This window comes from Astyanax mexicanus, chromosome 1, assembly GCF_023375975.1.
Source record: "Astyanax mexicanus isolate ESR-SI-001 chromosome 1, AstMex3_surface, whole genome shotgun sequence".
NCBI classification, from domain to species: Eukaryota; Metazoa; Chordata; class Actinopteri; order Characiformes; family Acestrorhamphidae; genus Astyanax; species Astyanax mexicanus.
The window spans coordinates 106,870,409-106,885,254 of record NC_064408.1 but is presented as its reverse complement, the minus strand read 5'-3'; the positions used below and the strand labels follow the sequence as shown (position 1 = coordinate 106,885,254).

General features: G+C 35.0%; 2 protein-coding genes across 3 annotated transcripts; both read left to right on the top strand.

The window, feature by feature from the left end:
* Positions 1-426: 426 nt before the first annotated feature.
* LOC103024812 (E3 ubiquitin/ISG15 ligase TRIM25) lies at positions 427-9,273 on the top strand. Its single transcript, XM_022680191.2, has 8 exons — positions 427-1,194; positions 3,876-3,971; positions 4,097-4,330; positions 4,561-4,717; positions 5,916-5,957; positions 6,056-6,094; positions 6,223-6,252; positions 8,209-9,273. The coding sequence occupies exons 1-8, from the start codon at positions 607-609 to the stop codon at positions 8,778-8,780; spliced, it is 1,758 nt and encodes a 585-aa protein (XP_022535912.2). The 5' UTR covers positions 427-606; the 3' UTR covers positions 8,781-9,273.
* Positions 9,274-11,092: 1,819 nt separating this feature from the next.
* tmem14ca (transmembrane protein 14Ca) lies at positions 11,093-14,764 on the top strand. Of its 2 annotated transcripts, none has more exons than XM_007260070.4 (5): positions 11,093-11,204; positions 11,624-11,708; positions 13,224-13,325; positions 14,141-14,228; positions 14,523-14,764. In XM_007260070.4, exons 2-5 carry the CDS (start codon positions 11,633-11,635, stop codon positions 14,578-14,580), a joined length of 324 nt encoding a protein of 107 aa, XP_007260132.1. In that variant the 5' UTR covers positions 11,093-11,204; positions 11,624-11,632; the 3' UTR covers positions 14,581-14,764. The 2 variants fall into 2 exon arrangements, with proteins under 2 accessions (XP_007260132.1, XP_049319658.1); XM_049463701.1 differs by lacking the exon at positions 11,093-11,204 and adding an exon at positions 11,473-11,532.
* The last annotated feature ends 82 nt before the right edge of the window (positions 14,765-14,846 follow it).

Here is a 14,846-nt window from a genome sequence, read left to right as displayed (position 1 = left end):
CTGCTTGTGTTTAACTTTTTTTACTTTATCTCTACCTTTTCCCTATGTTCTTGTTCATTGTTAACAGGAACAGCATGGCAGTTTGTTCTTGTATTATTTGTCCAAATAACATGAGTGTTATATGCTTTGCCCAGTAATTCAGAGCTAAGAAACAAATGGTTAGAATCTGTCTATGGAACACCACCGGCGAAGTACAATTGAGTGAATTTTTAGAACAGTTCTGTTTACACTAGTCAAAGGGGGGTGGAGTTTTACTCTCTGGACCTAGACTACTCACCTTCGTGTGTTTACATAGGTTTGCATAGGATCTCCGGTGGATTTTGCGTTTTACAGAGACTCTAAGACTAGGTCAGTGGCTAAACTGCACATAGCAGGGCATTACCATGTGTAAAGTAACATATGACATTGCAAAGACTGCTATTAGTGCAAAATGTCTATTTTAGACATGTTAAGAAGAACAATTTTAAGTTTATTTTTTGCAGTGCAGTGCAGTGTAAGTGTAATAATGTATGATGTACAGTGCTGTCCACGTGGCAGCTGTACAGAGTAGGCAGCACGTCAGACACTAAAGTGAAAGTGAGAGTGAGAGACACACAGAGAGAAGTAATGGCGGAGGGGAACATATCGGTGGAGGAGCAGCTGAGCTGTTCGGTGTGTCTGGACCTGCTGTCGGACCCGGTGACTCTCCCCTGCGGCCACAGCTACTGCCTGCGGTGTATCCGGGACTACTGGGATCAGATGGGGCCGGCCGGGGGCTGCTTCTGCCCGCAGTGCCGGAGGAGGTTCCGCGTGCGGCCCGAGCTGAACCGGAGCACGGTGCTGGCGGAGCTGGTGGAGAAGTTCAGGGAGAGTCGGAGCTCCAGTAACCGGGGGTCCGCGGCGCCCCCCGAGGCTGAGGGGGTCTTCTGCGACGTGTGCAGCGACGGCCCGCGACCCGCCGTCAGATCCTGCCTGGTGTGCCTGGCCTCCTACTGCGAGACTCATCTGGAGCCGCACTTTAAATCCGCTGCGTTTCGGAAGCACAGGCTGGAGCCGGCCCGCGGGAACCTGCAGGCCCGCATCTGCGCCGCACACCACCGCCTGTACGAGTTCTACTGCCCCGCCGACCAGCGCTGCGTCTGCTACCTCTGCACTGTGGAGGAACACAAGACCCACAACCCGGTACCAGCCGAGACCGCCAGAGCCCAGAGAGAGGTGCGCGTGATCTGCTCAACACTCACTAAACTAACTTTACTACAGATCACTACAGATCACTACAGCCTGAAGTTCAGCAGCTGCAGCTCTGCTCCATCTACTGTCTGCACTCTGTGACAGACAGTTTTAGCAAAAATCAATATCAGCAGTGACTTTTCTTTAATGTGCTTTCTTTCTTTCTATCATTTACATAAAATGTCTACATTTTAATATTGAAGACATTAAAGCTATAAAGGAACAGAATTAAAAGAAAATTTAATGTTAAATTTAATGTTAAATCGAGTGAAACAATATATTAGCAGTGACTAGGCCTGTCACGATAATTACATTATCGATTTATCGTACAATAAATAGATAATATTTGATAATCGTAAAATCGTCTCGTTGTTTTTTTATTTGTAAGTTTGTTCACATGTTTAGGGGGGAATAGTTTTTTTAACCAGTTATGCTAAACCACCAACGCTTCAACAGTGCAGTAGGTGAAGAAAAAATATATATTTTCCAAATTATGATTTAAAAGAATAAATTAAAATGTTGTTGTTGTTGTTGCTTTGTTATGCTACTCTATTATCATTGTATCAGTGTCATTTAATGGTCTTAAAAAGAAAATAATATTGTTTATCACAATAATTTCTGGGACAACATATCATCCACAAAAAATTCTTATCGTGACAGGCCTAGCAGTAACTACAGTACGAGTCAAAATTTAGGTCGATGTGTTTTCTTTATTTATTTTTTTTACATTGCAAATTAATATTAAAGACATTCAAGCTATATAGAAACAGATTTAAAGGGAAAACCCAGTGTGAACTGGAGTGGAACTCCATAGGGTAACTAGTACAAACTTCTGTGAAATAGCCCACCTCCGTTCTCCCCCAGCGTTGTGAAATACAGCTCTTTTATCTGATGCTCTGTGACAGGCAGTTTTAGCCATAATCAATATCAGCAGTGACTACAGTACCAGTCAAATGTTAGGACAATGTGTTTTCTTTCTTTTTATCAGTTAAATAAAATTTGTACATTTTAATATTAAAGACATTAAAACTATACAGGATCAGAATTAAAGGAACAATACGGTGTGAAATGTAGTGAAACCGTATCAGCAGTGACTACAGTACCAGTCAAAATTTAGGACAATGTGTTTTTTTTCTTTCTATGATATTTTACATTGTAATTGTCTATTGAAGAGGCTATACAGGAAAAGAATTAAAGGAAAAACTTGATAACTAGTAGAAACTTTTGTCAAATAGCCCACCTCTGTTGTACCCCAGTGCTTTTATCTGATTCTCCCAACAGGCTTACTGTGTAGGCAATAGGGACATAGCGTTGCCCATTCAAAGCAATCACTATTTTTACATTTCAGGGCCCTCATAATTCTACCAATGATATGTGGAGCTACCCTATCACTAGCATTGTAGTTGGGTTTAGATCAGGGAATTGTAGAGGACAAATCCCTTTTTTGTTTGCTAAGTAATTCCATTGGTGTCCTTTAATTAGTTTAATGTTTTGATACTATTCTACAAATAAGAAAATAAATTAAACAAACATTGAAGAAACTGACTTGTACTGTATGTTTACTAATAAAAATATTTAAAATATTTAAAAAATATATATTTTTAAGTATGTAATTCTTAGTAGTAATAGTAAAATAGAAATTCTCAAATATACACACCTATAAATGAGTTTTTGATATTAAAAATCTATTTCAAAATACAATTTTCCCAGTTAATTTATTAACTTTTATTGCATGATTTTTTAAATTCAGTAAGACTACTTAAATATGTTATAACTTTACAATAAGTATGTGAAAGGAAAATAAAATTACAATTAGGGGGAAAAAATCACAAACAAACTATCCATTACTCTGACAGGTCCTTACATACACAGTAAAACAATAACAATAAAATGTATTTTTAGGCAAATTCTTTAAATTATACATTGTGTTGATAGAAAATATATATAGTGGAATTAAATACTGCTGAAAGTGCACTTTAGTGTATTTTTGGTCCAGCAGCATTAAGGTGTACTCAATATGTGCATCAATACGCAAAGTAGTACATTTATAATATACTTCAAGTGTATTTAAAATGTGTTTAAAAATCTGCTTTAATTCGCAGAAGTTGTACAAAAATGCACTTGAAAGCACAATCAAATGAAACAATTTAATTGTGTTAAATGTAGCTTAATTACAGTTGAAATATACATAAATGACCATAAGTTGTTCCAAAATAGAACTTTTAGTATGTACATATTTTATATTTAAAAAGTATGTTACTTCCAACCACTCAACCAATCAGAATGTAAATTCTGCCCACAGAGAACACTTGCTTGTTCTTTTGATTTGGCAAGTGCATTGATAATAATAATAATAGTCAAGCATTTCCAGAAAAAAACAATTTCCATAAGAACCCATATCCTAAGAGCACCCTCTAGTGTCTTTCCATCCCAGGACTCATTTGTCTGTGTAAGATCTCTTCACTAGGAATTGTTTGGTCTACTCTTTGGCTAATGACTTTGCAGGAAGCTCCGAATGTAGATATTTAATCAGCTGCAGTTCCTGTGCTCTAAATGTAGGGGATATGAATGGTACTGCTAGGAGACCCTGTGCAATGGACCTTGACTGAAAGGTTGTTTTTAAATGAAATAATCAGTGAAATAAATATATATTTTTCATGTTTAAGGAGGACCTTGTGAAACAGAACAGGATGACGAATCAGAGGATCCAGCGAAAAGAGAAAGAGTGTGAGGATTTGAAAAAAGCAATCAGTACTATTACGGTATGGTCAAAAGAGTTTGATCTTTGTGACACAAAAGTGCTTTTTCGGTTCACATTACTTTGTGAAAGAAAAGTAAATAACAAATTACACATTTTCTAATATTGTTGCTGTACTTTCTCAAACAGAGCTCTGCAGACTCTGCATGTGATGAGACTGAGCGAATGTTCAGAGAGCTGCTGGCTTCCATTGAGAGGAGGCGTGTGGAAGTGATTGGGATGCTGAGAGCACAGGAGAAGACTGAGCGGAGAAGAGCTGAGGAAGTCCTGGAGCAGGCTGAGCTGGAGATCACTGATCTCAGAACGAGAAACGCTGAGCTGGAGATGACCTTGCAGACCAGTGATCACATTGATTTCCTACAGGTTTAATCATTGACTAATTGACTAATAATCATTTTTTAGAACGTTTTTGAGAAGGTGGGGTTACACTAAGAACTGAAGTGATGGATAGCTTTGGCTGTAACAGACCGTCTGCAAGACCTTTCTTTTTACTACATGGAGTAGCTGAGTTTATGTGGAGCTGTCAGGCTGTTATTTATCATGTAAGTGTTTATAAAATAGACATGATATTTTGTTATTTGCTGTCTTTGTAGAAATACCAGTCTCTGACACATCCATCTTGGACTGAAGGCTTTACCAGACCTCCTAACTATAATGTCACATTTGAGAGAGTCACTCAGTCTGTTTCAAAACTACAGAAGAGCCTAGAGAACATCTGCAGTGCAGAGATCAGCAACATTACTGAAAAAAGTAAGAGTCTCATGAGTTCCATCAACATTTACACACCATCTTCCTGTAAATCTGCCTTTCTTCAGACTTTGTTACCAACTCTGTATTAATGGTACACATATTTAATATATTTGATTTCATGAAAATTGAAATTATCTTATAGAGCAGAATGATTTATTCATTTCTTTGGATCAGGGCACCAAATGGTATATCTAAGGATGTTCCAAACACCGTATGGTCCCTCTATGTTTGAAATAATTACCGGAGGTGCATATACAACTCCGAAAAACATTAAGAGACCGCTTGAAAATAATGCTGAGTTTCTTTGATTTTACCAAATTGAAAACCTCAGGAATGTAATCAAGAGGAAGATGGATGATCACAAGCCATCAAACCAAGCTGAACTGCTTGAATTTTTGCACCAGGAGTAAAGGCATAAAGTTATCCAAAAGCAGCGTGTAAGACTGGTGGAGGAGAACATGCCAAGATGCATGAAAACTGTGATTAAAAAACAGGGTTATTCCACCAAATATTGATTTCTGAACTCTTAAAACTTAATGAATATAAACTTGTTTTCTTTGCATTATTTAAGGTCTGAAAGCTCTGCATGTTTTTTTTTTTTTGTTATTTCAGTCATTTCTCATTTTGTGCAAATAAATGCAGCAACAATGTTCATTTACTCAAACATGTACCTGTAAATTGCAAAATCAGAGAAACTGACTCAGAAACTAAGGTGGTCTCTTATTTTTTTCCAGAGCTGTATATCAATACAGTTACCTGCAAATGTTTGGTCTACATCTTTTCTTTTATTTTCCAAATGGATATAGAGACAATTTCTATACAGAACACACTTTTACATTAGCAATATGTAGAATAAAAAAAAAACAATATTAATATAAACATTGTAGACCAAAGCAGTATTTAGGTTTCTTTCAATATAAATTTACTTATTTCCATTTACAAAATCAAGTGTCTCCAGAGTGTCTCAGTCTCTTAAATTGCAACAATACAAAATAAAATAGCTTATCATCATTTCAAATGCAACATATGTTAAAGTTTCCTGTGATAATGTAAATGCTTTTTGATAATGACCAACATACTGTATATTTCAGTCATGCGGATTCTGTTTACTAATTTTGTTCATCAAAATGTTTTAACAATAATTAAAAATGTGTAAAAAAAAATAAGAATTTGTCTAATATTGTCTGTGTTATGACAGTTGAGGATGTCTTCATCTTTCAGTGGGAAGAGCCAAAGCAAAGTAAGTGTTTAGCTGTTTTAGTTATTCCATTTACTTATTTTGCTTCATACTGTGCATTACTCTAATGATTCTAATCTTTTTTTTGTTCTCTAAAACAGAAGCTCCTAAACCAGCAGCACCACTGAATCCCATCCCAGGTTAGTCATGGCCTGCTGAAATCGGTTTAAGAAATGCTCAAACAATCTCTGATCTCTAAACTAACATCATGTAATCCTTTAAATCTCATGCAAATCCTTATGGCATCATTTGTGCTGTGTTTCTCCAGAACCAACAACAAGGGAAGACTTCCTGCACTGTAAGTTTTATACGCTCGTATTTATGCACTTAATAATGCAGTACAAAAACTGGGGCCTACACCATGATAGCAGATTTACATTTCCAGTGAGCCTAATTTGAGCATGGCATTTTAACCAGATTAAAGTCATTGTTTTAAATGTGGTAAATATGAAACATTCTTATCAACATGTACAGTGAACAATCAGGTTAGTGTTTGATTTCTGTAGGTACAAAAAATCTTTTAAATATTTAACCTTTGTATACAAAAGTTTGGGCATTCCTGATAACTAAACTGCCCCTCATGCTCGAGTTAAGAGCTACTAAAGTTGAATAGGTTGCACCAAGCAAACTAGTTTCAACCTATTTGTAAGTTATAACCTGTAACAGTATATAACTTCTGTCATGAATTAAATCATAATTTTAAGTGTTAGGGAAAAAATAGACATTGGTTTGGGTTGGGTAAGCATCCTCTCTGCCAAATATGACATTCCAAAAGTTAAAAGTAAGGTAAAACTAATAATTATAGACATGATCAGAATTTAATGAAATAACTAGGGCTGTCAACGTTAAAGCGTTAACTTGGAATCAGTAACGCGTTACTATTTTTTTAATGCAAGTTAATTAAGGCACCAAGTTTGACCCCTACTTCCGCCGTAATCTTCCCCACCCCCACCCAACGCACTGATCTGTTGTCTGGCCGAACGATTGAACGATGCACTCATCGGTGTCCAGCAGTAACACTCTGGTTCAGACTTCCAGCTCCGACCTGGTCAGCGATCTCTCTCTCTCTCAATCTCTCTCTCACTCACACACACACACACACACACACACAGACCCACGCTTTTCTGCCCTCCTGCTCCTCATCCCTTCGATTTTTATACTCATCAAATTAAATTATAATTCAGAAATCCTCACAACCAGTTTTACAATCTAATTTATCATGTATTCTTTATTCCAGCACCCTCTGTTGATTTTTATCTCCCTTCAAACAAACAAGGACATACTATTATTTTAATTGACACCACTAATATACATATTTTACATTTCTTACATTCATTCTTTTATTTACATTTAAATATCCACTATAAAAATGTACGTCTGAAGAAAACCAAATGTGATTAATCGCAGGTCATCACAGAATATTGTTGTGATTAATTGGATAACATTTTTTAATCGATTGACACTATTAGAAATAACCGATCATGTGGGGAATTGATCATGATTTGTACAGATGCGTCTTCGTCTGTACACTCGGATTTAAATGTTTCTTTTGCGTCATTCACAAGGGAAGACATTTTTAGGATGTCCAGGCCCGATCACTTTCTTGGTTGTCTGTAGATCCTTAAAATGTCTTAAAAAGTCTGCAATTTGTTTAAAAAATAAAAATATTTAATACATTTTTTAAAAACGAATTTCCCAAAGGTATTAAAATGCCATAAACAGTAAATACAATGTTGTTTTTATTGTAGAATATTACATTATTACATTACATTACATGTTATATTTCACAACCTCCAAATTTGATTCTAGTTAGCTTACTGACTACTTAACAGTAGACTAAACTGGACCAATACATGACAAATACATAGCAAGGCAAGACAAAACAAGAAAAGACAAGACAAGACATACTTTTCAATAGATCTGTTAGGTGTGCTACTTTCAGGTACTATTTTCAGGTGTGTCAGCTTGTAGCTAGCAGAGATAGTACTGTAGGCATGTAATCCCAATTTTGCATTAGACTCTATTTTTAACCTACTGTAAAATCTGCAATTTTTTTTTTTTTTGATATTGTGAAAGTGGTCTTACTTTGTGGTTTAACATAGTGTTAAAAAGATTCAATTTCCCCACACCTGCAGATATACTGATTTGCAAATAACAGTGAGGACATTCTTCTAAATAGATCTGATTTAAGAAACAGAGCAGTAGAGGTTGAGTATGTTTACTGTTATAATATTCTAATGTTTTTATTTCACAGATTCCTGCTTCCTCACCTTAAAGTCCAAGCCTGAGCACCCTAACCTGAGAGTGTGTGAGGGGAGAAGGGCTGTTGAATGGGTGGGTTGTGATTCATCAGTGAACACATGGCCTCAGGTGCTGTGCAGAGAAGGCCTTACAGGACGCTGCTACTGGGAGGTGGGGAGGAGTGGGGATGGAGTTTGTACGATAGGTCTGTGTCACGGATCTAAGTGGAAAGGGCTCAGTCCGGCAGTAGGTTTAGGTCGAGACGCTGAGTCTTGGGGGCTGGACTGCTACCAGCTCTCATATGTGTTTCGACATGATAACAAAAGCATCTCATTTCCAGCCCCCAAGTCACCCACCAGAGTGGGAGTGTATTTAGACCACAGGGCAGGAACTGTCTCCTTTTACAGCGTCTCCGACACCATGACCCTAATCCACAGAGTCCACACTAAGTTCACCCAGCCCCTGTACCCCGCCTTGGCTCTCTGGTCGAACGGGTGGCAGATTGGTGAACAGTCATATTTCTTTACTGGTCATCATCTGACCTCTGAAAAAGGGGACATGTACCTGAAACTGCTCAACCTCTGAATACTTTTTCTTTTCAGAAATATTGGTACAGTACTCACTTTTAACCTTAAGATTAATATTAAGTGTTTCTTACTTTTTGAATCTGAATTTGACAGTTCTTTTGATGAATGGATGAAATAGATATGCTAGTAAATGACTTGGAATAAAATATTTTTAAATTGACTTTCATTAACATAATGTTTTCCTCCTTGTGGGGATAAAGGGCTTTTGCATGACATCACAACACACATATCCTGATTTATATATTACTATTGCATTAAAAAATAGCATTAAAATAAAAAAAATGCTTTTTAGTTTTTTTTTACTTTATAAAAAAATTACACAGTACACACTGCTTAATTGAGTTAAACTGTTGCCTTAATTTTAAGATGTGCATGAATAAATAAATGCATAAATAAATCCCTGCATGTATGCGAGTCGTTTTTTTTTTTTGTCAAGGACTGGTTATTTTATATATAGTGTAGTGCTGCCCGGAAATAACCACTAGAGGGCAGCGTTTGACTCCATGTTGTAATTATATATAATTTTCACCATTTCTCATTTAATGTTTTCTTTTTTTCATGATTTTTACATGAAATGTAATATTGAAGACATTAAAGCTATACATGAACACGAGCAAAATTATTTTTTTTATCTTAAACAAACCAGAATATGTTTTATATTTTAGATTAATCTTAAGTAACACATTTATCTTTGAGGACAGATCTGCACACTCTTGGTATTTTAATCTCAGTGTCTTCATGAAGTAGAGACACCTGGAATAGTTTTCTCAGCATCTTGAAGAAGTTCCTGGAGGTGCTGAACAATAGTTGCTGCTTTTCCTTCACGCTGTGAAGATCCAGCTCATCCCAAATCACCATCTCACTTGATCAGGTTTAGATCAGGAGGTTGTGGAGAATAAACACTTTTTACTGTTTACTGCGTAATTCCATATGTGTCCTTTAATAGTTTTCGTGTTTTAATATCAATATACAACGTAGAAAATATATTAAATAAAGAAAAGCATTCAATGAGAAGAGGTGTGTCTAGACTTTTGACTGGTACTGTATATGAGTCTGTTCGTAAAGGATTTGTTCATTTTAGACTGTAGTGCTGCTCTGAATGAACCACTAGAGGGCAGAACTAAAACATAAGGATTAGGAAAAACAAGAATTTGACTTATATTTTCATTTATGTAATTATTATTATTTATATAAATTATTCATTATTGTGTTTTTTAGATATTAGTAATCCTTTAATATTAGTTATTATAATTTAAAAATATTAACGTATGTTGGTTACATACTTTTGCAAAATTCATAATGATTACCTTTCTCAGTGTCATATAATGACAAATAATGACTCGGTTGTGTGGTCACATTAAGAAACAAACATGAATGCGGTGCTCACTGAATTTATCTGATTCAATGTTGAATTTTGTAACAATATTCAGAAATGGGTCTGGGCTGTTATGGGATAAGACAATTCATTATTCAGTCATTGCACTGGTGGTGCATAAGTCTTAATAATAATAATATATATATACAAAAATAACACACTAGGTGTGAAAATGTTGATTTATGTTGATTTTAAAATTCATCATTTGCAATGGATAGACTCATTATTTATTAAAGAAAATTAAACAATAATAATTTTGTTTTGTTATTTTAATTTGTAGTAATTATTATTATGATTATTATTAGTAGTAGTAGTAGTAGTAGGAGGAGGAGGAGGAGGAGTAGAAGTAGTAGTAGTAGAAGTAGTTATTATTGCACTGGTGGTGCAAGAGTCTTAATAATAATAATATTATTAATAATAATAATAATAATAATAATAATAATAATAATAATAGTAATAAAAATAATAATAATAATAATAATAATAATAATAATAATAATAATAATAATAATAATAATATTAATACAGAAACTATTAATTTAAAATAAAATTATAGGAATATTTTAGTTGTTGCTATTATTAGTATTAGTAGTAGTAATAGTAGTAGTAGTAGTAGTAGTATAATGGTGGTGCAAGGGTGTTTATAATATAATAATAATAATAATAATAATAATAATAATAATAATAATAATAATAATAATAATAAATACAGAAACTGTTGACTTGTTAAATTAAAATTATAAATTATATTCATATAATTCATATTTTAGTTGTTGCTATTATTATTATTATTATTACTATTATTATTATTATTAGTAGTAGTAGTAGTAGCAGTAGTATTAACGTCGTATAATTAACTTTAATTTTCCTTTATGAATAAATGTATTTACTAAGAAAACTACACTTCCCATAATTCATCTGTGAGATACGTCAAATCTGCGTGCGTGAAATTTCATTGGTTACTGAGTTTGAGGCTTCAGGACTTGAGTAACGCGCAAGGACGTCTGTAGGGAAAGCTACGCTCGAGCTGAACTACAATACAGTACAGTAAGTATAGTGATTTTAGTTTTAATTTAGTTTTGTAAATGACCTGTGTGTGTGTGAGTGTGTTTTATAGCTGCTGCTGCTGCTGCTGGAGCTCAGTGTTTATAGATAACCGGTCAGTGCACCAGTAGTTAGCTAATCTGTGGTGTTATCTGGGCTAGCCTGCTGGGTTTACCCTCAGTTAACTAAAGCTAGCTGCGGTTTATCTGAGATCCACACTTCATGTTAAAGCCTGCAGATAACAGTGAGGGTCTTATTTCAGTTTTAGCTAGGGGAGCTCATTGTCATGAACGCTACTGCTGTGACTGTCTTTTACAACCTTGTCCAGCAGGTGTGTTTATATTTAACTACAGGAGCGGAGAGGAGGGGTGAGTTCATATTAGAGTGTTCATTAATTCACTCTTTCATATTTTCATCTGTAGGCCCTCATCATGACTGTGGACTGGGCTGGATATGGATATGCAGCCCTGGTGGCATCAGGAGGAGTGATGGGTTATGTCAAAGCAGGTAAAATCTCATTATTATAGTACAGTGTCATATAACAGTTTTGGAGTTACTGTAGATAATTATAATGCACTAAGAATACCTTTATATATTTTCCACATTTCTGAAGTATGAACATGAGTTTTAGCAACCTCCCAAGATTTTTTAAAGTACTATCACATGTTTGATTAACTGATTGTGTATGTTTGAGTACTAGCACATTTCTGAGGTGTTGAGTTCTCCTAAGTACTTGTACACATTGATTGAAACCGCTTAAGTATTTGTTAAAAATGCAAGATGTGGTGAATTTTTCAACATGTAAATACACAGCATGGCCAGAAAAATGGCCACACACTCTAAATATTTGGTTGGACCACCTTTAACTTTGATTGTAGCACACATTCACTGTGGCATTGTTTCAGTAAGCTTCCGCAATGTCACAAGATTTATTTCAATCCAGTGTTGCATTAAAGATCTTGCAGCATTGATGATGGTAGAGTCTGACCGCTGCACAAAGTCTTCTCCAGCACATCCCAAAGATTCACAATGAGGTTAAGATCTGGACTCTGTGATGAACAATCCATGTGTAAAAATGATGATCTCATGCTCCCTGAACCCTGAACTGTTTCACAATTTCAGCCCCATGAATCCTGACATTGTCATCTTGGAATATTCGCGTGTCATCAAAATCTATTAATGGAATAACCTGGTCTATATTCAGTATATTCAGGTAGTCAGCTGACCTCATTCTTTCAGCACATACTGTTGCTGAACCTAGACCTGACCAACTGCAGTGTAACCAACTCCGGTATAACATTAGAAACAAATGTAACATTTATTTACATAGCTTACCAAGCAATTTATTAGCTTTCAACCAACTGTATGCAAACAATCAAATGAAAGGTGTCTCCTGAGAAATTAGTTTTCACATTTTGGGTAAAAAAAAAAATGTATAGCTTCACGTTTACTTAGATAGTTGGTTCCTAATAGTCTGGTCACAGCTTTAACCCCGACAAAAGATTCAGTGAAATTAAGAATAAAAAATAAATAAAGGTTAGTCTAAATCAGTGGTTTTTAAAATTGCGCTGCCACTGTCTGCCAATTGTAGTAGCACGGCTAATGTCACTAGGGTCCTTTTTCAGCACACGATATATACTCCAGCAAGTATTGGTTTGAAATAACGGCCAACGCTAATGATTCTTTAAAAAAGCAATTACCAGCTGATTCTGATATAATTCCAATATCATTGTGCAGCCCTAGTATTAGTACACTTCTAATTGATTGAGTACCCCTGTGTATTAGTACACTTCAAGTGTAATAAGTACCACTGTATATTAGCACATTTTTGTTGTATTGTTTTAGTACAGTTGATTACTACTACTACAGTTCTGGTGTACTGACTATTAACACACTTCTGATAGATTAAGTTTGGTTGAGTACTGGTGCACCTCTCTAATGCACTGCTGAACATTACCACATTTGTATTGTATTTAATGTTCTATTGTACTTGTGTGACCTATGTGCCCTCTCTTTCTACAGGCAGTGTTCCTTCCTTGGCTGCTGGGCTGCTTTTTGGAGGTCTGGCAGGTTTCGGTGCTTATCAGATATCTCAAGACCCTAAAAACATTTGGGTATCATTAGGTTAGTGTTTGGATTTTTTATTTGTTTTTTGTTGATGTATTGTTGCATTTACACATATAATGAACTGTAATGTTTAGCCGTACAAAGTGATTTTGAGTATCCCATCTATCTATTATATTATCCTTTTTTTGTAACTTCTGTGTACTGTGTATACCTATCTATCTAATACCTACAGACAATTTGTTTAGACACGTTCTAGAAGTAATAATATTCCCCATTATGGCACGATAATGGCAATGATATTGTAATGTATTGTGTTGCTCACACTAGAGGTGGGCGATACGGCCCTAAAATAATATCACTATGTTTCATAATATTTTTACGATAAAGATACTTTCGGCGATAAGACAAAACATTAAATTATTATTTCATCATTATATTATGACATACCTTTAACCAAGATATTAAAAAAATACAAGAATTTGATCAGATTTGTAACAGAAGCCAGAATGTCATGATACTAATAATGCACTCTAAATATCTCCATATATTCAGGATTAAAGCAAAATAAATAATGCTGGACAGATATCATCTGTTTCTAGTAGATTTATAATAAGAAATGAGAACAGTGTGAATTTTTCTTTTGTTAAAAACAGCTAAAAAGTGGTGGGTGATATGGCACAATATTTCAGGGTATAATATTGTTTACAGTATTTAAAAATGTTGGCCTCTGTACATAAATACTGAATTTGCAGAAAATGAATCAGGTGGACAAATTGAAACTAGATTGTGCTGACTCTAATTAGGCTACTGTTTTTGAGCTAGAGTACATTTATTTTGTGTGTATAACAGATTTCTTTGTGTTTGTTGGGCAGCCACATCTGGAACACTTGCTGCTATCATGGGAAAGAGATTTTACAACTCTCGGAAGATAATGCCTGCGGGTATAGTGGCTGGTGCAAGGTACTTTCTTTTCACACTAAAGTAATGTTTATGGCAAAGTAAACAATATGCATATTTGCAAACTGACTTTAAGAAAAACATAATCCATGTTTTACTGTGGCACTCAGTGGTTTAATAACAGTAAACCAAAAGCTACTGAGCCCAAGTATATAACAACTATAAGCTATAGGACCATAATCATATTCACAACCATAATATAATAAGATAAGAAGTTAGGATTGGTACTACAAATATTATTGTGTTTAATACCGGATATTTTGTCTTTTTTTTTTTAATCATGCCGTTCTTTTTCAGTATCCTGATGTTGACAAAGATTGGAATTGGATTTCTACAGAAACCGCAAGAGTCATGATAAACTGGTGCCAAAAAAACACTGAACTTCACCAATTCTGTTCACTGAAAGGTTCTGTTTTTTACAGCTTTCTCTCATTGTTCTAGTGAAACACGACTGTCTCTCTTATTTTTAATAAATAATAAAAAAAGAAGAAAAAAAAATAGATAGAGTTTTCTATCTGTCAGAGGTACTGTATTCCTTTAGTAGATGCCCATTCAGACTACAGTATATTTACACACCACACTTTCAAAAGGCTTACAAAACTGTCTGTTTATTGATTTTAG